The sequence below is a fragment of the Aythya fuligula genome, chromosome 14 (assembly GCF_009819795.1).
Source record: "Aythya fuligula isolate bAytFul2 chromosome 14, bAytFul2.pri, whole genome shotgun sequence".
In the NCBI taxonomy this organism is placed as follows: Eukaryota; Metazoa; Chordata; class Aves; order Anseriformes; family Anatidae; genus Aythya; species Aythya fuligula.
In genome coordinates this window covers 11,212,711-11,234,170 of record NC_045572.1, presented here as the reverse complement: position 1 = coordinate 11,234,170, position 21,460 = coordinate 11,212,711, and the positions used below count along the sequence as shown (strand labels likewise).

The following is a 21,460-nucleotide window of genomic DNA, read 5'->3' as shown; positions in this document are numbered from 1 at the left end:
TGGGAACTCCGCAGCTCCCCTGATGCTTGACGTCAACTCTTCCTTTACTTGCCCTAGGGAGACAGGGAGAGGCAGTTTATTACTGTAGCCCCAGAAGGCAAAGGACCTGTAAGGACCACCAGGAAAGCTCCAAGCTGGGATACTCTCAAGGACCCCGTGCCATCCCTGCCTCCTTGTGATGGGGGGACAACAGCAATAAGTTCTGCCAGCATCCTCTCGCCCCTGCAGGGACAGCTAGGGAATGGGCAGAGCCCACCACTGCAGGCACTGGGAAGTCCTCATGAAGTCTGCACACTCCCATGGGCTCAGCCCCCTTGGCAGGGGCTTCCCTTCACCCCTCTGATTCTGCAAAGGACCCACACCTTGCTCCCAGGCTGTGGTGAGGGGGAAAGAGCACATTGCAGAGCCCTTTGCCCCAGCCCTGCCACCTGCCCAGGCAAGGTTTGACACCCAAACCCTTGTGACATGCCACCCCCAGAGGACAGGCTGGCCAAAAGGGAGTAAATTACTGTTTCTCTGTACCTTTGGTCACAGCTGATCCCTGGTATTTGCTGGCAGTCTGAACTCCATTACTTCTGGAAAAAAAAGAGCAAGCAATAAGCTCATCCCCAAGCACAACACCGTTGTTACACTGGCAGAGCATTAGGATCTGCATGACAGCCCCTCCGGCCTGCTCAGAGGCTGCACAATTCAGCTGGGGCAGAGTGTGGCACTGTGGTAGGCAAGTTGGGTCACTGCCAGACTAGAAAACACGACAAATTTCAGCCTGAAGCTAGGTGCTTTCCATACCCACTATCTAGCAGAGAAAGGTCCTGCTTGTTGTTTTTTTTTTCCTCCTTCTTCTGCCTTCTTAAAGAGAGGCATGACAAAAAGAGCACTGTAAATAAATGGAGTAGCCTGTTGAAAACCTGGAATTTGTCTGTTTGTTCTTTAGGAAACAAATTAAAAATGGACATCCCCTTTTTGCCTGGCCTGCTAACTAATATGGGCAGGCTGGTGTCTAGTGCATGGGAGATTTAGGAGAAAGAGGAGAAAGCCTTTGAACAAGAAATTGAATTGCAAGAGAGCATTAAAAGCGAAACATTCTGGAAAGATCTACAATTAATAAACCCACATGACACAGCATAGCAGGACATAGTGGCCAGCTGGTCTGCTAAAAAAATATCTAAGCCCTGGGCTCAGCTACTCTGCACTAAAGCAGAACCAGATCAAAGGAATTTGGTTATGGCACAGACCTTGCATGGAAGGCAGGAGCCCTGATGCCAGACAGCCCCAGGGCTCTCTCTGCAGGAAGGTTTTCCACCACATCAGTGCACACTGTCCAGATGTACCCTTTAATGTTGGATCTCTCTCAAACCACACTGCTCCCATCCCTTCCTACAGCCACCCCTCCCTGATGGCAATCTAGCCAACATCAAGGGAGCGTTGCCAGCAACTCCTGGAAATTCAGCAGGAGCTCTGCTGGCAGGAGTGGCTGCAGGCACTGAGCTGGGAAGAGATCAGGCAGCTTGGACACACATTTTGTCAGGCAACACAGCACCTCCACAGCTAATTTCAAAATAAAACGCAAGGAAAATTGCTACTAAAAATGTAATATTATCTTTTCTGAAGTTTAAAGACAACTTTGGTCCTTTGCATTTTCATTCTGCATATTGCAGCTGTCTAAAACCATTTCTTATGAAGGCACGGCTGGAGCTGGTCTCCAGGTTTTTGTAGCAAGTAGCAAGTACCTGGGTCTTCACGCATTAAAACACATATTACCATGAATTTCAGTGGTGAAGAATAACATTGATCAGGGTATTTTTCATAAGCTTCCAACTGAAAAATAAGGGAAGTCTTTGATGGACACAAGAGGTTTCCTAAGGAAATGAGCTTCCATCAATTTCCAATCTGATTCTTCAAGTGACACAATATACATAAGGAAAGAATAACTCATTGTTCAGAGGGGTGTTTTGGCCTTTTTCAGTGGAAAATCTTATCATTTTCCTTTTAATTGCTTCCAACCCTCCTTGGAATAATTTTAACATAGCTAAAATTGTCTGACTTTCAGTATATGGCGTATTCCTCTAATTGCAAAGACTTGAAAGCTTAGCACAGCTTGGTAAAGCACAAAATGGTAAGGAATCCCAATCCAGACACAGCTCAGAGGGGATCCTCTGTGTTTTTCAGTTGCCATGGTACACCCAGTCCTGGCCGTCCCCAGCAATGTGAGCAAAGCCCCTGGCAGGTTTGCGTAGTGCCTCCGCTCCCAGTGTACAGGAGCCAACACTGACTTCATCACAATGACGGGCGAGACACAGAGACCTCCACTACAATCACAGGCAAAATTTTTCTCTGCACTATAGTTTCTTCAGATTTAAATGGTGTTGAGAGCATTATGCTGTTTCACAGAAGAATACAAGCTGGGATGCTTCACTTTTAACATGTTGGGGATCTACAGGCATCCTGGCTCTGAGCAAAGGAGGGTAAAACCCCTGTGATGGCTGTTTTGCATTATAAAGCCCTTTATTCCAAGGGTGATACTGTTTTGCCTACAGAAACATCAATAGCAAATTCATAATAAGAAGCCAAAGTTCACATCCAAAAATTTATACAACTTGTCAGTGTGTCTTGATATTTTGATTCGCTCCAGGTTTAGAGTGGGAACAAATATCAACATTTCCCTAGGGATGAATATTCATTTTCTCAAGAATTCATGCCAACACTAAGATCAGTCCTGCACACCCAGGACACGCAAATCAAGAGACCTTGGCTGTAGAACAAAGCTCTGAGGGCTGTTGAGCTGCTACTGAGAAGTCTTTGAGTCATCTGCTAGGGGGAAAATCACACAAGGTTCAAGACCTTTCCCAAAAGTACGTCACCTCATGAACAATTTTCACTTCCCAACCGTCTTCATGGATTTTATTTGGGAAATGAGGCTTCTATGGTTTATGCAATTCTGGACTTTTTGGTATCACCAAAGTCTCAGGAAAAAAGCCAGATGGTTTCCCAGATGTTGTGTCACTGTCCTACCATATGGTCTAGATAAAAATACGGGGATCATGCCTCAGTTAAATCCAAGTCTGAACCTATCTGAATGCATCTTGAACATGAGCACCCCACTCCCAAGGCTCTGGTGCTTTCACCACAGACACAGTGTGCAGGCTGGGACCCCAGCACACAACCTGGAATGAGGGTGCCACAGCAGGGAGGCATTTTGGGTGGCCATTTTCTCCAGCTCCCAACCACCCACTCCAGCAAGGACAGAAAGAAAGGAAAAAAAAGGAGGAGATAGGGGGCTCTGTTGCCCCTCTGAGCCTAACTCCCTAGCTTGTTGTGCCACATGGCAGAAGTGCATCCCCAGAGCATGGTTTTAATTAAGCCGTTAGTTCAGCTAACCTGTTAGTTCAGTTAACCTGTTAATTAACCTGCCTAGAAGGTCAACATGTGGACTCCTGGCTCTTGCTAGGTGAGCACAGCAGGCCAGGTCGTCACCAATGGCCACAGCTTCTTATTTTTCACTCTGTCTCGACAACCTCTCCACCACAAACATGGATCAGGGCCCCAAAAGCTCACACAGTGCCAGCAGAGGACTTTCACAAGGGAAAATAAAAGACTGATGCTCTCCCAGCCTGACAGTGACACGCTGCTTACCATTTCAGGGACAGGGTTTCGGCATTCACCTCGATAGTTTACTGTGATGTAGACTGACGCTCTCCTGCAATGGGAGGACAAGACACTGCTTATTATTCACTTGCAATGCCACAGCTCTCTGCCATCGGCATGATGGTCCTCTGTGGACTCCTTAATACTTTGATGCTACTTCCAATTTGATGGCATTTATTACTCCCCAAGCAATCTTATGATCGGGTAGAAGGGGAACAGGGGACTCTGGAAAGTTGTGTATCTTAATTAGCTGTCATCAGATTAATCTCAAGCATTTTGATCTATGTTTGCTTAACAGCAAGGCACCAAGGACACACTTGATAGTGAGTCATGATGTATCAAAACAAACACTGTGCTGCAAAAGACACTCGGGAATGGTGGATGGCCCTGTATTACTGAAATCTCTCCGCCTACTCACATGGCAGCTGAACACAAGTCACATTCATTTTTGTATGTTTTCCCATCAGTGCCACAGACGGGTTGTGAGGATTTGTTGCAGAAAATCCTTCCACCCTTTACCCCGTGCAGAATTCGATCACAGTCCAGCTGAAGAGAGAAAGAAATCACATTTGGTGCTGGTTCTCTTGCAAGACCCTCCTTTATGCTACTTAACAGTGCTCACAAGCCAGGCATTGCCCTGAGGCCCCTCTGCCCTGCGGCATATCCATCACACCTTTGGCAAAGCCAGGTTTGCAAAGAGGTAACACCTCCTGTTGGACCAAGCAGCCAAAATCTGGGGGCCAGAGCACCCCTGCCAGGCACAGACCTAGAGCTGCTCGTCTGATCTGCCCTGACACTTTGGTCCAGGGCACATTTACTTCTCTGAGGAACCATGAGAATACAAAAAAATTCTGCTACCTGTCCCTAATCCTTCTTTATTAGGGCTTTCATGCCTGTTTCTTCTGCAAGACAGCAGACACTCATTGCCAAAAATGAAGGAAAATCCTTGATGAAGGAGTCCAGCCGCCTGAGGGTGGTGCAACACTGTGCGACTTGACACCCATGGAATGAGGAGACGCAAGCACGTATGAACAGCTATGACTAAGTGTGCCCTCCTGTTTCTTCTTAAGCATGACAGCAGAAGCATCTAAACACAGTTTTTCCTACAAAGCACACGTGGCACAGCCAGGAAAAACTCAGAGCAGAAAGAACAAGACCTCTCATGCTTAGGTCATTATCCTACAAGCACACCAGCACAGACGTTTGCAGAGTCATGGCAAGTTTCATCAGAGATCCTGCAGCCTGCTCCCTCACACATAGACCCTTTCCCAGCCTTACTGTCCACCTCTGCACCAGGAGCTGAAAAAAAGTCCAAGACAAAGGAGTGACTAACGTGTTCCCATCCCCTTTCTTTCTCCAGGTCCTATACACATGTGTCGCAATGACTGCAAATGGCGCAATCGGAGGAGATCTGCAGCCAGGACAGGGAGGGCATCTCACCTCCTGTCCCTGTGCCATTTGGCACAAAGAGATCATTTATTGCCTCTCTGGAGTCAACAGCACTACAGAGGGGGAAGCACCGTGCAGAAGGAAGGCTTCTTGCTGGGCGGCACAGTGGGTTCGGTGATATCGGGGTGCTGCAGCAACACCCTCTGGTTAAACGTCACTTGCTAATTTCATTAATGTGCTGCTTCCTCCCTCATCTGGGTAATCAACGATGACGTGAAGACAGACAGCGCTGACCTTTGCAATTCCCTGCCAGATGCCTTCCTACGCATCAGACACCGCTGCCTGTGGTGCGACCCACGCGTGTGCCACCACCACCTCGCCGGCAGCCCCACATCACACAGGGACCAGCATCGAGTGCTGCCCCTTCTTCAGCTCTGGGAACTGGAGCTCCCTGTGACAAACCCCACAGATGGCCCTGGAGAGAGGAGAGGGGCAGGTTTGCTCTCTGAATCACCTCTCGTCAGTCAGGCTGATCAGCATCTGCTCCTCCTCTGGAGCTACCAGGAAATACCACTAAGCCCTGAAGCAGACTGGTGTTATTATGCCTGATGCTTCCTCTGGAATGCATTAAAACTGCCATACCAGAATAGAAAAAAAAAAACAGGAGCTGGTTCAGGTGTCTTTTTTCTAATAGCAGTCAGTGACAGAGGGTTCAGAGAGTTAGGGGAGTCCATAATCAGGTCCCTCCAGCCCCACAGAAAAGCATTTCCTATCCTTTCCAAAATGTTATTTAAATTGCTGCATTGACTATAAGTGGCAGGTCATTTTTTTTTAATCACCCTAGCTCTTGGCAACACCCTGTGACAGCAAGATCCACAGGTTAGTCATCCTTTTTATAGTAACTTATTTTCTCTTATTAGTTTCATAATTTCCACTTTAGCTTCATTGAAACTAATGCATTTTCTTTTTGCGGAGACAGGGAGAGCACACACCCCCTTCTTCCTCCCACGTTACTCCATGCAGTCATTACCTATGGCTCTGTGTGCCCTCCTCCAGCGCTCCCTCCCTGTGTCAGCCTTGTCCTTGTCCCCTGGTCAGCCCCAACCCTGCTCAGGGTCTTTGACTCGATATCTTCTCAGCACTCAGGGGGGACACCACCATCACTTCCCTGAGCTCCAGGCCACCACCACCACCCCCATACCTGACATACGCCTATAACAAACCAATTCCAGCAGCAGAACTGGCCTTAGAGGCTCCCAAATGGCCACATCCAGCCTCACACCCCTCCTGTGCCAAGGGACAGCAGCAGGGTACAGACTTTGCCACCCAACTCAAGCCCTTTCGAGCACACAGGTCCCAGCGTGAGGTTTCGGGGTGATGTTGAGAACAGGAGGAGCTGCTGAGAAAGGGAGCTGGGCGTACCGGCTGGTAGGTGTCGGGGCCTCCACGCTGTCCTGTGCGGCCAGGCGCCGGGCTGCAGTCCCTACCGCTCTGGGCTGAGTTTCCTTGCGGGCTGGCAGGGAGAAAGAGCACAGAAGCTGCTCATGGCACAGCCCCTGCAGTGCATTGGGAGCCCAGTGCAGACCCACCCTCCCCACCAGTCCCCACAGAGCTGCTTGTGCCAAGGCAGAGGAGGTCAAGCAGCCCCTGGCCATGTACCAAAACCGTGCCCTGCACTCAGCCCAGCCACATTACCACCCTGGGGGCTTAACTAGATCAATTTAATGTCCATTGCCATTATTCGTCACTTTTTTAACAGGGAGCTTGGCTTGCCATACAGCACAGGCAGTCCCTGCAACAGGACTCCCCCCCCCACCTGTCTGCGTGGAAGTCAGCAGCAGGTCCCCATTACAGAGATTATCCCAGGAGAGCCAGGGAACCAGCTTTCTACAGCAATTGCTGCTACAGAGAGGGCTCTACACCCTGTCTGCCCGCTGACACTGCTGCGCTGGGGGAAACGAAGGGACTGCAGCAGCCAAAACCAAGAAATCTCAGAGCTCCTCAGCAAAAGCATTGAAAAAGCAGCAACTGATCCCTGCTCAAGCCTGGCAGCCCTAAAATCCAGGGGGACTGACCAGTGCCCAGAGAGCATGTGGGGCATCAGGCACTGCCTCCCAGCCAGCAGGTGAGGATGTGCTGGGGCCAAGCAGCAGGGCTGGCTGCCAGGAGGCAGGCTTTGCTGGGCAAGCTGTCTTGAGAGATTTTGAGCACAGCAATCATTGCTTTGTGTACAGGAGCAGCAAGAATGCCTTTAAAAAGGAGCAAGGTTTGCACAAGAAACGTGCCCTGCTCTATGTCTAGCTTCCCCATCACTGATGAGTGCTGTGCTGAGAACCTCAGCTCTCACTTCTCCATCCCAGGTGGTGCTCTTGGGTGCAGCTGAACCGCTCCCACCCTGATTAACCTCCAAACCACCCCTAGGAGAAAGCACACCACACGTGTGGAAGGGGGCAGAAACTGGTGCCAGGATTTGTGGGGCCAGGCTGCCATGCTCACCCTCTGTTCGTGGAGAAGGGCCGTCTGTTGTTCACGCCCTGAGACCCTGAGCCACTGCAGCTCTTCTGCAAAAGGGGCAGGAGCACATTTGTCAACCAGAAACAGAAAAGTCTTTCATATGAGCAGGGATGCAGGAAGTTAAATCAGCTCCTGTCCTGCCCCATCCTCCTCCCAGACCCAGGGAACTGTGGGGCTCTTCCTGAAGAAGCAGCTCTGAAGCTTGCTCCATACAGGGTTTCATTCCCACCAAATGATCTGGCAGAACCATGGAGATCCCAAACCTTCCCTTTATCTCCCATGTAGCATCATGCCACCAGGACAGCAAAAGGGCCTGTTCTGCCAGGTCCAAACCTGGCCACTTTTTGTATGTTCACACACATCCATCCCACTGCAGGGCTTGCAATAGAACCTGCTTCTCCCCCACCATCAGCTGGCTCCAACATCCTGAGCCCTGGGGTCACCAAGGGCTGAGCGTGGGCAGTCCCTGGCCATGAGGATCCCTCAGAACCCCCCAGCCCCTTCCCTGAGCTCAGGGGAGGCTTTGAGCTCGGTCTCACCTGGTTTGCACACTCTGCAGTGAGCGGTTTGTTGCGCTGGGCAGTTCCACCAGACTGGCCTCCTCTTTGGGCTTCTTTTTTGCTGAAGAAGAAGATACAAGAAAAGAGAGAGTGCTATGGCAGTGCAAGTGCCACCAGGACCTGGGGCTGCCCCACAAACCCATGTCATGCCATCAGGCACCAGCTCCCCATCCACAGACCCTGTTCCTGGTGGCCCTGCTCCTAATTCCCTCCCCTAAACCTTCTCCCTTCTCCTCACCATTCCCACTGTACGCTACATCCTGGGTCCGGGTGGCTGCTTTCATATCAGGGCTGCTTCTGCATATGCTCTATGGGAGTAGAGAGAGAGCATCTGGAAGGCAAAGTACACGCATGGGAAACTCCTCGGGAGCTACCCGCGGCCGACAGCCCCTGGGGAAGGGGTTGCCCTCTATCAACCCTGCTTCTCTTCTACTCCCCGCTGCTTCTCACCTGCCCTTGGGCCCTTCTCACCAAAAGGGAGGTAGAAAGAGGGGCAATAGCCAAAGCCCTACGGCAAGAGCATCTCTCGGAGGGCAACTGGGATTCAGGACTCCCCCAGGCGTCACCCAGGTGCAGAAGCTGCAGTTTCACAGCACAAGGTTTTCCTCTTTGCCGTTGCTGGAAGCTATACTCACAACTTCTCTGCACACATGAGACACTTGTTGGTATGCTGCTTGCCAGAGGAATCCCGAACAGGGTCGTTCTCCCGCGTGCAGGACAGCCGTCCTCCAGCCTCGAACTGGGAGCGATACTCACTGCAGTCATCCTGTGGAAGGAGGGCAGCGGTTAGGGCAACCCGTCCTCCCTGCCTTGTTGACCTGATTCTTAGAAACCTGGGGTTTCCTGCCAGGAAAGCACTGAACCATCACAAATGCATCACAGGGAAGGCTGGGTGCGAACGAGAGAAGAGGGTGTGCAGTATCAGCCACTTAGTATATAAACAGAGTGAGTCAGAAAAATGATGGGTGCTTCTGCCTGCACAGCACGTGTCAGGAGTTTTCTACTACAGCCTGACTAATTATTGTGCTCCGTGTTGGGCTATCCAAAGCACGCCAGTGATGTGGCCGATAGGTAACAAAGCCATCCCACTTCTCCCACCATCCTTAGCACACAGCTACAGCTTTTATCCCAGATCTTAGCTTAGATAATTCCATGTACAAAGCAGTACTACCCTCCACCACCAACCACACTCTGGGACAAAAGCACAATGCAAACATCCTTAAAAGTCCCTGAGCTGTGGAAGGCTGTTTGGAGAGAAGATGATTAATTTGTTCCCTGCTGAACGTCACTGCACAGAAACCATGCTAATTTGCCCCCATTATGTAACCTGGAGGGAAGCATTTGGTCCCTCCAATTTCAGCTACTGGAGATCCTGCAACAGCTGATGCCAAATAACAGATATTGAAGATGCATACCTAGATCCCACTTACATCTTACAAATAGGTTTTAACATTTGCTATTTTCTGCTCACTTAGTACACAAGAGGTTTTGGCCAGCTTGCATTAAGGTCCTTAGCAGGTCAGTGCCTCCTCCTTTGCCTAGAAGTCACCAGTTGTCTGTGCCCAGGGAGGATTTCCCCAGCAGCACACCCCAGATCCCTCAGCCTCCCACTCCTCAGCTTTGCTACTGGACTGCCACTGGCAGCCACCAAGCAAAACACTCAGAGCACACAAACCCACACCTTCCTAGTGCCAAACCAGCTGTGGGGAGCAGAGGCCCAACCTGACACCAGGTGAACCAAGCTCCAGGTGACCCCTGGGCCTGCTGTTGCCTCAGAGACTGATCTGCTTTTCCCCTAGCAGCCTCTCTCAAACTCTCTCCCTTTGAGCCAGTATTTCTGGAGCTTTGTTCACAGCCTGACCTCTGCTGCAAAAGCCTTGCTGAGACATAAATTTGCCTTTTTCATGGGTCTGTCGCATCCTTGACCCACTAATAAATGCAGGGCTTTCTTATCCTTTGTCATTTCTAATTGATGAGCAGGAATTCTCGTTAATCACTGCCTGTGTGATCTTGCACTCTGTTATTACATTTTATCTTGTTTCTATTGCTCCAGGCCTCAGCACTATCCAATTAGTCCTGAGTGATCTGCTGATCCTTCTCTGCTGATGCTGCCTCCCAGCTTTGCCATCAGCAAGTTTCACTCACACTTCCATTTTTTTGTGCCAATGTCATTAGGAAAAGCACTAAAACAGGATTATCCCCAAGACTGAGGCTTAAGGGGACCGCACTAGTCCCCAGTATGGCAGAAATCAAAAGGTAAGCATCGATAAGTACCTCTTTTTTTCGTTACTGAATTGCTTTCACCAGGAAAGCATCAGTGCACAACACCACAGTGGCTGCATTATGAGAGCAAAGTTTCCAATGGGGAAAGCTAAAAACTGAGCTACCCTAGAGACTGCACAGGGCTGAGCTCTCCTCCCACAACATAATGATCTTTGGAGCATCTCAGAGCACAGATTTAAAGCTTTTCACCCAGCTTTTCTTTTTAACCTAATTAACACCTTCAGTAGCACTGGCTTCCCCATCCTTTGCCAGATGTCAGGACAGTACAGCACACTTTTTATTCTCATGGGATTTGTCTGTGTCATTAGATCTGTGGGTCAGTGAGATAGACCATAACATTCGAACAGAAACTATTTACTCAGAGGATTAAGAGCATCAACAAGAAACAAGCAGGGAAAGCAAAGTGGATCTCCAAGTGAAATCAGTAGAGACAGAGCAACTGAGTACAGTAATGCTGCCTCTTTATCTTGAATGAAAATCCAAAAGAGTTGTCTATTGACCTAATACTTAAATCTCACCTTATCATTTCTTCCTCTGGTTGTAGTTGCTTTATGCTCATTCTCCCTTTTGCTGAAAGAGAAACAGGATGAGAAAGTGAAGAAATATTGCTCCAGGGAGCCCCAGTAACAGAAACAGTGGTTTTCTCTACTCACAACTTCTCTGCACACATGATGCACTTATTGCTGTGCTGCTTCCCTGAGGAATCCCGGACAGGGTCATTCTCTCTTGTACAAGAAAGTTTCCCTTTCTTGAACAGATCCCGAAACTCCCGGCACTCATCCTGTAGAAGTGCCAGAAACATGGTTTCACATAGACATGCTGACCGCAATGCATCTCCCACAAATCCACAAAGCATCACGCATCCAATCAATTACATTTCAAACACAACTTGTTTCCTTGAAGCATAAAACTCACTGGCAAACCATAAATTGTTTGCCTGATGCACCATTTCTTAAACTGTAGCATGCAGCATAAAAATCTGTATTCTTAGATGAGCACATTTATCATCTCCATCCAGGGTAGTCTTATTTCTACTTCTAATAGAGAAGACATGCAAGAGCTTGCCTGAAGAACCTAAGTTCTGCTCTATGTATAAAAGCAACAATTTTGTTAGTTTTCCTATTGCTAGCGAGTAAACACGCTACCGAGAATTTTAAAAAGCAGTGGACAGTAGACGGATGAAGCTGCAGGCATTAAAAAAAAAATTCTTGTAGAGCTCACACTTCCAGGCACAAAGGAAAAATAGGGGGACATTTTTACCCTCTACATAGAATGACACTGTATTAATTTAAGCAAAGCACTCTTCCACAACAATATTTTTGTAGCAAAACCTGCTTAAGCATTTCAGCCTGGCCTTTACTTTCTTCTGAGCAGCTTTCCTATGGCTTTTGGGACACACGAATAGGCCTGCAGCACCAGCAGCACACGCTATGTGCAAGTCTTTAGGATCCTTTATGCAGCACTTTTAAGGTTATCTGCCATGTGGTCTGTAACAGTTTTTTCCCCTCACAGTGCATTTGGAGGAGACGGTATTGCAGCTTATCCCAGATCTGCCGATAGGAAAGCCCAGAAAATTACTTGCCAAAAGCCACACTGAATCTGTGGCTGAAAAACGAAATTCAGGGTAGGTCTCTGCCTGACACCCTGGAGCAGTCCTTTTGCCACACACTAGCAAGCCTGATGTTTAAAAAAGATTTCCCTTCAATCAGCTATGTTTTACAAATCATTTCAATTACCTGGACAGACCAGAGCAAGAAAGCTATCCTACTTAACCAGGAGGTATAAAAAATTAAATCCCTGTAACCAACGCTATCTGATGAACACCAACTCTCTCCTACACAGAATGAAAACCCAAGGCTGGAAAAAACAAGTCCCTCTATGTAAAGACATGCTGTCTAGAAAAACAGCTGTGGGTAAAAAAGAAACCATCCAGGTGCATCAACAAGATAAACAAGGCACAATTAGAGCCAGCCTGTCCCACACCCTGCCCTAGTCAGAGCTCACATGCACCACCACTGCTATTAATTATTTGCCAAATGCCAGCAGTGTGCTTTATAAGCAGGAGACATCTTCCTTAGCCTACACTCTACACAGAACATATGCACTGTGTTGGTAACTGCCTGATAGGGACTGCAGGCAAGGAAGCACACAATGAGTGGGTTGGAGACTGACAAGGCCATGCCACGGCATTGCCCCGCTGCTGGTGTCCCACCAGAAGTAGCGATGCTTCACCTCACCTCTCCGGAGCTCACGTCTCTGTTCACTTCTCCACCACTCCCTTTGTTTTTTGAGTCTCTTTCCCTGCAAGAAAGGGAGGTGTGAGCGACAGAGCAGCATGCAGCCCTCAGACGTAAAACCAAAATAAGGGGTGATTAAAGGCCAGCCCTGCCAACCCCACCTCTCCGTTGTGCAACGCAGCGGGATGGCCCAGGACTCGGGGCTCCAGCCCCATGAGACATGCTCAGGGTATTTAGCATCTCCTCATCAGTGGCATTTTGCCATCCTTTCTCTCTGCCTAACACCCAAGTGTTCCATCCCATTCAACATCATCTACAGGAACAAGAAATGAAATCCACGTGTTTTTTTCTCGCCCGTGGGCTTGTTCCTCACAGCCTGTCCCCCCTGCCCTCTGTGCTATCAGCTCCAGAGCACTAACAGGCACACAGGTTTGCTGAAAATCTATGGACAGATCTGCCTGGCCCAGGGCTGCAGCACTCAGATGGAGCCTCCCAGGAGCAGGCACTTCGCTATGGGATGAGAGAAGGCACCCAAAGGGGCCGGGCGGCCGATACTCACAGCAGCCTCTGGCACATCAGGCACTTGTTGAGGTCCCTCTTGCCATCCGGGCCGTTGATGGGCTGCTTGTTGGTGGGGCAGGAAAACTTGCCGCTGCGAAGGAGGGACCAAATTTTCATGCACTCATTCTGAAACGTGCGGAAGAGGGTAGTCAGCGGAGGGTTCCCTCGGAGGCCATCGAGATCCTGAGGACAGTTCATTCACATTTCATTTTTGGGGTGGTCCGTGTTCTCTGGACAACAATGAGCTTTCCACACCAGGGTGGCTACCACACTCCTTGCCCCCATCCCTCACCACAGGCTGTGCCAGGAGCCCCTCTTGTGGCTCCCGAGGCAGAAGAGACAAGAAGAAAGTTCAAAGCCCGCTGCAAGGGCCATTATTCATGAGAAAAGGAATACACATTTAATTTGCATACAGCTGCAAATTGCTACCCACTGCAGGGGAGGACTGTATATTATAAAGTAATTCAAGAGCAGCAAATAAAGCCCTAGAAGTGCCAGCGGGATGTGAAAGCAATGAATTGGCCAGAGCAGAGTGAGGAGAGATTCGGGTGCAAGGGATGAGCCACAGAGAAGTACAATCTTCTCAGGGAGCGGAGCACCAACATTGTCTCATGTGGCATCAGCCAGTTGCCTCTTCTGCTGGGGAACTGGAGATGCAGGTTAGGGAGAATGAACGAAGCATTTAGTTTTGTTTTTTGTCTACTATATTTTCTAAATGGGTCTTTGCTAGGGAGAGACAAGCTTGTTTGATTAAAACATGAATAGAGCTGACTTCTCGGTCATTGAATCAGATCATTTTCTGAATCTCAAAGGACTTTGCTTAATTCTTTTAATTATCAGACTCAGAAAAGGGGGGTTTCTGCTGAATCAGAAGCAAATATCATTAGAAATATAGCTCATGCCATTTCTAACTTCATCCCATAAGACTTCCAGCTCTGAGCAGTTTGGTGCACTATGCTGAACACATATCTGAACACACACTGTCAGCTAGAGCCATTGCTGATTATAAGCATGTTGTCTCTAAACATGGTGAAATTCAATCCCTGTTTTCAGCCCTAGAACAACAGAGTGATCTCTCAGTACAGTTTGTCTGAATGACTTTGCTTAAAGCGTGCATTAAGCAGCGTAGTTGTCAAAACAAAAGAAGAACCAAAATAGAAAAGGTTGGACTCGCCTTAATCGAAGCTTGGCTGGCAACATCTGTGGAGAAAAAAAAAAAAAAAAAAAACAAACAATGAAACCATACAAAGTCTTTGAAAGGAAATTTTTAAAATCAAAAGCCTTTAATTAAAATACTTGATGCAGTTTCATAATCCACTCAAATACCTCTAAATAAAAACTAATCCAATACATTATTGTACATTGATAGAAAGGACTGGGCATTAGAGACTTTCTGGAAGATTGCTTTTTTTTGCGATTCAAATGCAAAAACAAATCCTTTTTTGTGCCCCCCTTCACTGTGTTACTTTTCAGAGTATTAAAATCCCAATTTCAAGGATTGTTTGATAAGAGTTTCTCTATTATTCTACTCCACTGCCTTGGTAGTGGCATCAACCTTACACAAATACTTTTAGCTTTCTTCATCTTCACATAAAACTGGGACACTAGAGCCAGCCCATAATATCATTGTTTATCCAAACCTTCAAATTCCTTTTCAAGGCCCATTCCATTCGCAGTATTTCTTATAAATTACCAAATTAATGAGTCAGTAGATGAGTCGCTGATATGTTTCTTTCTACTAAGCCATTTAGAGCAAGTATAATATATATTTCATCCTTTTCTCTTGCATCATCTGTGGCATCACAGGGAACCATCAAAAAATCCTCCATCAGCTCTTTTTCAGTATAAATGGGCAGCAAAGTGAAAGACCATTACATCAAGTCTGAACTCCTGCTGAAGTTTCTCTACTGCAGCCCTATGAAAATGCATTCACTAGCAAGAACTTTGACAAAAAATTCCTATTTTTCTGAATTCACCAAAATATACTTTTGTTCAAAATTAAACATTTTACGTGAAAGTCCAGCCAGGTTGGAAATTTGTATTCTTCCACATAAACAACTGGGGTGATTGGTTTTAGGGTTTGTTTTATTATTTTTAAACTGTTAACCCTACTAAATATATTTCCGTCTATTGGTGGAACTTTACCATTCTCAAGTGCAAAAGAAAAAGCAATTATCAAGAATGTGTTAAATAAAAATCAATCCCATAAGTGGTACAGAAAAAAAGGTCTTCTGTTGCTCCTTTTAAAGAGCAAGGGCTCTCTAATCCTCTATTTCGCTGTCTTTAAGTGCTGTACCAGGCCCAGATTTCAGCACAAAGAACAGAGTTTACTAACCTGAGAAGAAGCAGAAAAATGCCAGAGCAAGGACCACCGAGGCACCTTCTGTTTTCATGGTGAGGGTGGCGACTGTTTGCCTGTGTTGACTCTATTAGTGCATTGCTCAATGAGACCCAAAGAAAGGGCTCAGGTCAGATCACGTATATATAGATGAGCAGATTCTCCGCCTTCGTTATGACATAATCTTCCCAAGAACCATCATTAGCCGCAAAAACCAGTTTGATGACAGTAGCTTTAAATTCTAATCATCCCATTAACACAATTAATTTCCATAAGGATGGGACATATTTGAGTCACTCCCTGCATTTTGTCAAAGTAAGAAAATTATAAATGGATCATTTCATTTTACCCACATGGCCGGGGGAATTCTTACCACCTTCAGGGTGGTTTATAAGACAGAGGTATTTCAGAGCATACCACTAATTGCTTTTCATATCTCAACAAAATAGCTGAAAGGGGTTTATTTTAATTATTTTTTTTCAGCAGACAACGGGAAGACAGGGTCACTCAAGACCTCTGCAAGTCCGTCGGCTTTCATTAAAGCACCTAAGTTTGAAGCCAAATAGTAAGCATCCAGGCAAGTTTGAAAAACACCAGGCTTGAGGCAGTGTTGAAAGACTTTGAATTTGTTCCTACAATTCACATAGTGCTGCGTTAACGAGAAAACCTTATTGCAAGATCCTCATTCATCCCTTCCCTGTTTTTCTCCATTATCTTTGGAAGAAAGGGCAGTGTTATTAGTGAAAAACCTTTCCTCAGCCCACCTGGGACCTGGCAGACCATATAGATACTGCTCCTCAAGCAGATCAGTGCTCACAGAGGTGTGACGTTATTGATGCTAAAGGGTTCAGCAAAGTGGCCTCGCTTAAGTCTCTCCCAAAGAAAAGGTGAAATAATGAAGGTGGTTGTTCCAGGGGACAGAGTTTATCAGAAGATGCAAGAAAAGAAAATAAGGTTAACGTCAAAGTTTTGGAATATGATTTACACAGGAAGAAGCTGTGCAGCTTGTTCACTGGGAAGAATAGGAGAATTTGGAGAGAAAAGTCATTTGTAAGGTTTGAAGGTGGATAAATGGCAATCCAGCAGACCAGAGCTGCAAGATACTTGAACACAGGCAAGCAGGCAGAGGCCGCACCAGAGAGGCAAGTCAGCTCCATCTGAAGAAGGAAGAAAACATATTTTCGCATGACGTATACACTTGGCCAGAGAGGCCAACGCAGCTCAGCTCAAGTATAAACTCTCATAATAAATTGCTGCCACATGTTTCCCAAATCAGAATAGTTGCTACTGTTTACAACTGGAGCCAAAGCCAAACGAGTAGAAAGTCCTAATTTGGTATGTGGTCATCCCTAATGTTGCTTTTCCAGTCAAAAAATTAAGTCATATGCAGGTTCACAGTGGTGAATTTGGAAAATGAAACTGCCCGAGGTCACACAGATGCTTAGTGGTAGATTGGAAGAGCTGTGTGTTGCCCTGAACCATGACATCATTTCTGTACACGTATTTGGGCATGGAATTAGAGGGGAGACCAACAGGAAAAGAAAATAACTAACCTGATATAGCATGTCTCAGTAAATTCTTGGGAGAAACTGGAAAAGAACTATGATGGAAAAAGCCAAAATGTACGGTAATTTAGAACTACATAGAGCTGGAAGCCTTTCTGGAGCACAAAAACAAAAGACATTCTTGGCTACTGAGGTGTCTTCCCATGAGTCAGTCACAGGGTAGTAAGGGAGATGCATTTTTAGATGGGTTTTATTTTAAAGATTGTTTTTTCCACTAAAAGTTCCATTCCCATAAAGTGAAAGAACGCCCTGATTTCAGACAGCTGGCTGACCACCTCATTCCTGAAGGAGGTACTGTGGGTCCTGCACCCGGTCAGACTGGCCAAGTGAGAACAAATTGCAGCCCTGACAACACACCTCAGGTCAAGGAAGAGGGAAGAGACCCAGACCCCAACTCCAGACCAACCCTGTGACTGCTGCATCTCACTCCCATCCTCGCACCCTTGCACCCCATCCACCAGCCAAACCCACACCAATGTGTGGGAGAAGGCCAGAATACCCCAAAAGTCCATCGAGACCAAAGCCAGAGCCACTTTCAGTACTAAATCTCTCCAAAAAAGAGAAAGATTTACTTCTAATTACTACCACATAATTACAATCTCCTGAAAAAAAAAAAATAATAAAAACAATCAATGGTATGAAAAGTGATGTGAGGGGATGGGGAGAATCCTACAAAGCCATAGGATTTGAAGGATTTGGTCCTGTGTACTTGACTTACAAGAGGAAACCCAGTCACAATAACGAAGGATGACAGCAAGAGTATTAAACAAACCTTGCCTGACTCACTTGATTGCCTTTATTGATGGATTTACACAATAAAGTCTCCATCCTGCACTGGAATCCAGTCAACCCACTAATTTCTGTGGGATTTTGTATTGCAGGATCTAATCTGCTGTAGAAGAGATGTTCCTGATCTTTTAGCAATGAATTTGGTACAGCACCTTGCTAATCTTGATTTAAAGATAATGCCAAACATCTGAAGAGCGATGTGCCATTGAGGAAAGCAGCTGGAAGCAAGAGATGCTGCAAAGACCCTTTTGTTCTTTTCTCCATTTCAAATTTAGAAGAGAAGTAAAGAGCGTATAAAACGGTGCTAGGTAGGACAGCTCTCACAGAGTCCAATTTCCTACGCACTCTGCTAGAAAAATTGGAGAATGGGATAAAAATAATCATGGAGGAGCAACTGGGAAAATGCAGGGGATGGGGATGGAGAATAATGTGAAATTTAGGCAAACTTGTGAGGCAGAAATCCAACAGGCTGTAAGGAATCCTAGGGACAAAACAGAACAGCAATCAAACTGGGACAGCCCCAGCGTGGGCAGGACACAGGCAGAGACATTTACCTCTTCCTCATTCAGAGCCCATAAAAAGTTCAGGAAAGAGTCCAATAAACAGCCAAATAGTTCACAAACAAATAATTTAAATGCCTTATCCTTTCATCATTTTCCTTCCTTTCATGACATGGCACTATCCCATTTTGTATATGGAATCACCTCCTTTCTGATGGGTTCAGCATCACCTGGGGATGTTTCAGTCCCTGACAGTATAACTGTTCAACTTCTCTGCCTTGGTAGTTCCTCACTGGTCAGATGCCAGCCTCCACCCCAAGCAGCTCCAAGGGCATGCTCCATGTTTGAGAGCATGGAGCAGGAGCAGTGCCCCATTCTCACCCCAGAGCAATGCAGTGTTTTGGCTCAGATCTCTAAAGGCACCACATAAGAACAAAGTGACCCCAACAAGAACAAGCCCACATTTCATCTACTTTGGTATTCTGCCGGGGACTGTCCCCTTTGCAGCGCTAAGTTTGCCTCTTGTTTTCCACAGGAAGCCCCACATCCCTGCGATCAGTTCTGTGACTCCAGCACCGTAACTGTGACTCCCAGTGACAAAAGGGGACTTTGCCCAGTGCCGCTGCTGGGTCCTCAGATCAAACTGAAAAACTAACACACGATTCCATGAGCTGCTAGCCCTGCTCACCTGCAGAGCCTAGGGCTCCTTGCTTTTCCTGCTGAGCACCAGCCGAGCTCACCTTAGCACAGCCTCACTGGTCTCAGGGTGCTCCCTTGGGCAGCTCGTGCTCTGTCACCTCTCCAGGCACCCCCTTCTCACTAGGGCATGCAACCTGTGACACCTGCCCTCTGCTGCTCTCACGTTCCAGGGAAATAAACTCCTTCATGCCCAGCAAGAAATAACATGAGGAGTGAAATAATCCGATGTTTAATAGAGCTACCCATTATTCCCACCAGAGATATTCTTTTCTGTCCTGATTGGCATGCTTTTTACCTCCCTCCCTTCTTCCATTCTCAGAGCAACTCTGTCCACAGCAACACCTGATGCTTGTTTCTCTAAAACTTCTTTTCCAGCCCACCACTACATCTCTCTCAAACCAGCAACCCTCAGGGCTAAACGAGAAGGGACATGGTTGTTTGGCATATTTAGCAAAGGAAATGTAGAGTAGATGGTATTTTGCTTCCCAGAGAAGCAGAGTCCAGAGCTCTCAACGTCAGTAGTGCTACATGAGTTGCACCTCCAGAGTGAGATATTTCAAAACCGAAGGACTTCAAAGGCACTTTCCTATTTTTAATCAGCCTCTCAGCACAAGAGGCCCCTTGCAGCTCCTTTGGGCTCATCTGCAGCTCTCAAATAGAAAATAAAGGGTAGAGCACCATGCTGCCACACTAACATTGCAAGCTAACAGTCTTTTGGGCTGCAGCTATGTGGGTGTTGCGCACAGAGAGAGTCCCCATTCTTTGCATCCTGTTGCCTTGCTTAGTGCCTTGGAAAAGGACTCATCTTTTCTGTCAACAACATCAGTACCATTTCCTCCCCTCCAGGGATACCCGGTTATTCACCCACCCCGTGCTGCAAGAGCCACGAGTCTTACCCATCTCCTCAGCACAATTTGGGAGGCACCTCACCTGCACACATCCCATGCAAGACAAGGTTTATGACAGCAGACAAACCTCTTTAGCTTGCACCCACTTCTATGGCTGAAATCCAGTAGCTGATCAGCCAACAAGCCAGTCAGCCCCAAACTAACGGAGTCTGAGTTTCCAGACTGCAATAGCTATGTGCCTCAGCGCTCCCTTGTTCATACCTGCTGCTGCCACAGCTCTCAGGCAAGCTCTGCCCAGACCTCCAGGGAAGCAAGTCTCAGTCATTCTGAAATCCAAATTACAGCACAGTCACCCAAGATCTATACCACAGTCCTCTTCCTTTGAGTAGGATGAACCTTATGAGTCCAAAATTGAGACCCACCAGCCCGACCCAGTGAAACTTCCTTCAAGTAGCTTCTCATTTCCAACCCTGTTGTTGTGTATGCAATTCAGCCCAGCAGCACACCACCTGGCTGCATTGCTGCAATGGCTAGTTGTGTTAACTCTCAGCATCCTGGAGCACTATTCCCTCTGGAGCGGATCACAAAGGAGAGTGAATTGCTAGAGGCCAGGAGGAGAATGACAGGAATTTCCTGACTCCATCCACCTCTGAGAATTTCGGTTGCAGAGCAAGTCTTGCACATCCTAGAGTGCACAGAGCTTCAGCAAAATGTTTCAGAAGCACATCTGGAGCACGGCAGTAAGCTTCACCAACAAAAAACTGTGTGTCAAGTGGACTCACTGCTTCAAAGGGAAAGAATAAGGATGAGCTTAATTTGGACCTGCAGTTGTATAAACCTCTTTGCACAGAGAGCCTCTAACAGCTTTGTCTAAACCCAGCACCTACTGCATCCTCCTCCAGACCCAGGATCTCATCAGTCATGCCCTTCCTTGTCACCATGTCCTTTCCTGCCCAAATCTACCTTTTAGCTCCGATCAACACTAAAATTGCAAAAAGCATCTTTGGTTATGGACTCTTACATGTCATTTGCACAAACTCCAGCGCGGAAAGGTCGTGACACACACCAGGTCCCCGCGTCACGTCTGCAGTACAATCACAGCAACTTCCAGCATTCTGTGCTCGAGCCAGCCTTGCCTTTGCAATCCTTCTTAGGCCATGAGCCACCATGACATGTGGCTGACTCTTCTGGACAGGCCTCTGCCACTGCTGACTTGGCTTGACGATGCTGGGGAGGAGGGGGAAATGAATCAGGAAGTGAGCAACCGTGAGAGGTGTATGTCTGAAAGGCAGGGATGAGGCTAACTTTGGAAGATCACAATAACAGCGTGTAACACATGCCATCTTCAAAGCACTAATGAATCCCTACAAGGTTCCCCTGTTATTATTTGCATTTCACAGATGGGTATATTAAGATGCAGAAGGCCACATTATCCTCTGGGTCACACCTATTTCAGACTATTCATCTCTGGTCTTATACTGGTATTCATCCCTGTGGTGTGAGAGATCCTCCCACCAGTCAAAACAACAATG

At 47.2% G+C, this 21,460-nt stretch overlaps 1 protein-coding gene and 1 long non-coding RNA gene across 2 annotated transcripts; both read right to left on the bottom strand.

Annotated features, from left to right (window-relative positions):
* Positions 1-4,107, bottom strand: LOC116494666. Its single transcript, XR_004253894.1, has 4 exons — positions 4,064-4,107; positions 3,634-3,697; positions 523-575; positions 1-53 (listed from the first exon to the last, which is right to left on the bottom strand). It is a non-coding gene; the product is annotated as an uncharacterized LOC116494666 (long non-coding RNA).
* Positions 4,108-7,526: 3,419 nt separating this feature from the next.
* On the bottom strand, positions 7,527-13,387 carry LOC116494981 (serine protease inhibitor Kazal-type 5-like). The gene is made up of 7 exons (XM_032197153.1): positions 13,188-13,387; positions 12,629-12,692; positions 11,045-11,172; positions 10,910-10,961; positions 8,744-8,874; positions 8,088-8,169; positions 7,527-7,595 (listed from the first exon to the last, which is right to left on the bottom strand). The coding sequence occupies exons 1-7, from the start codon at positions 13,385-13,387 to the stop codon at positions 7,527-7,529; spliced, it is 726 nt and encodes a 241-aa protein (XP_032053044.1).
* Between the last annotated feature and the right edge of the window lie 8,073 nt (positions 13,388-21,460).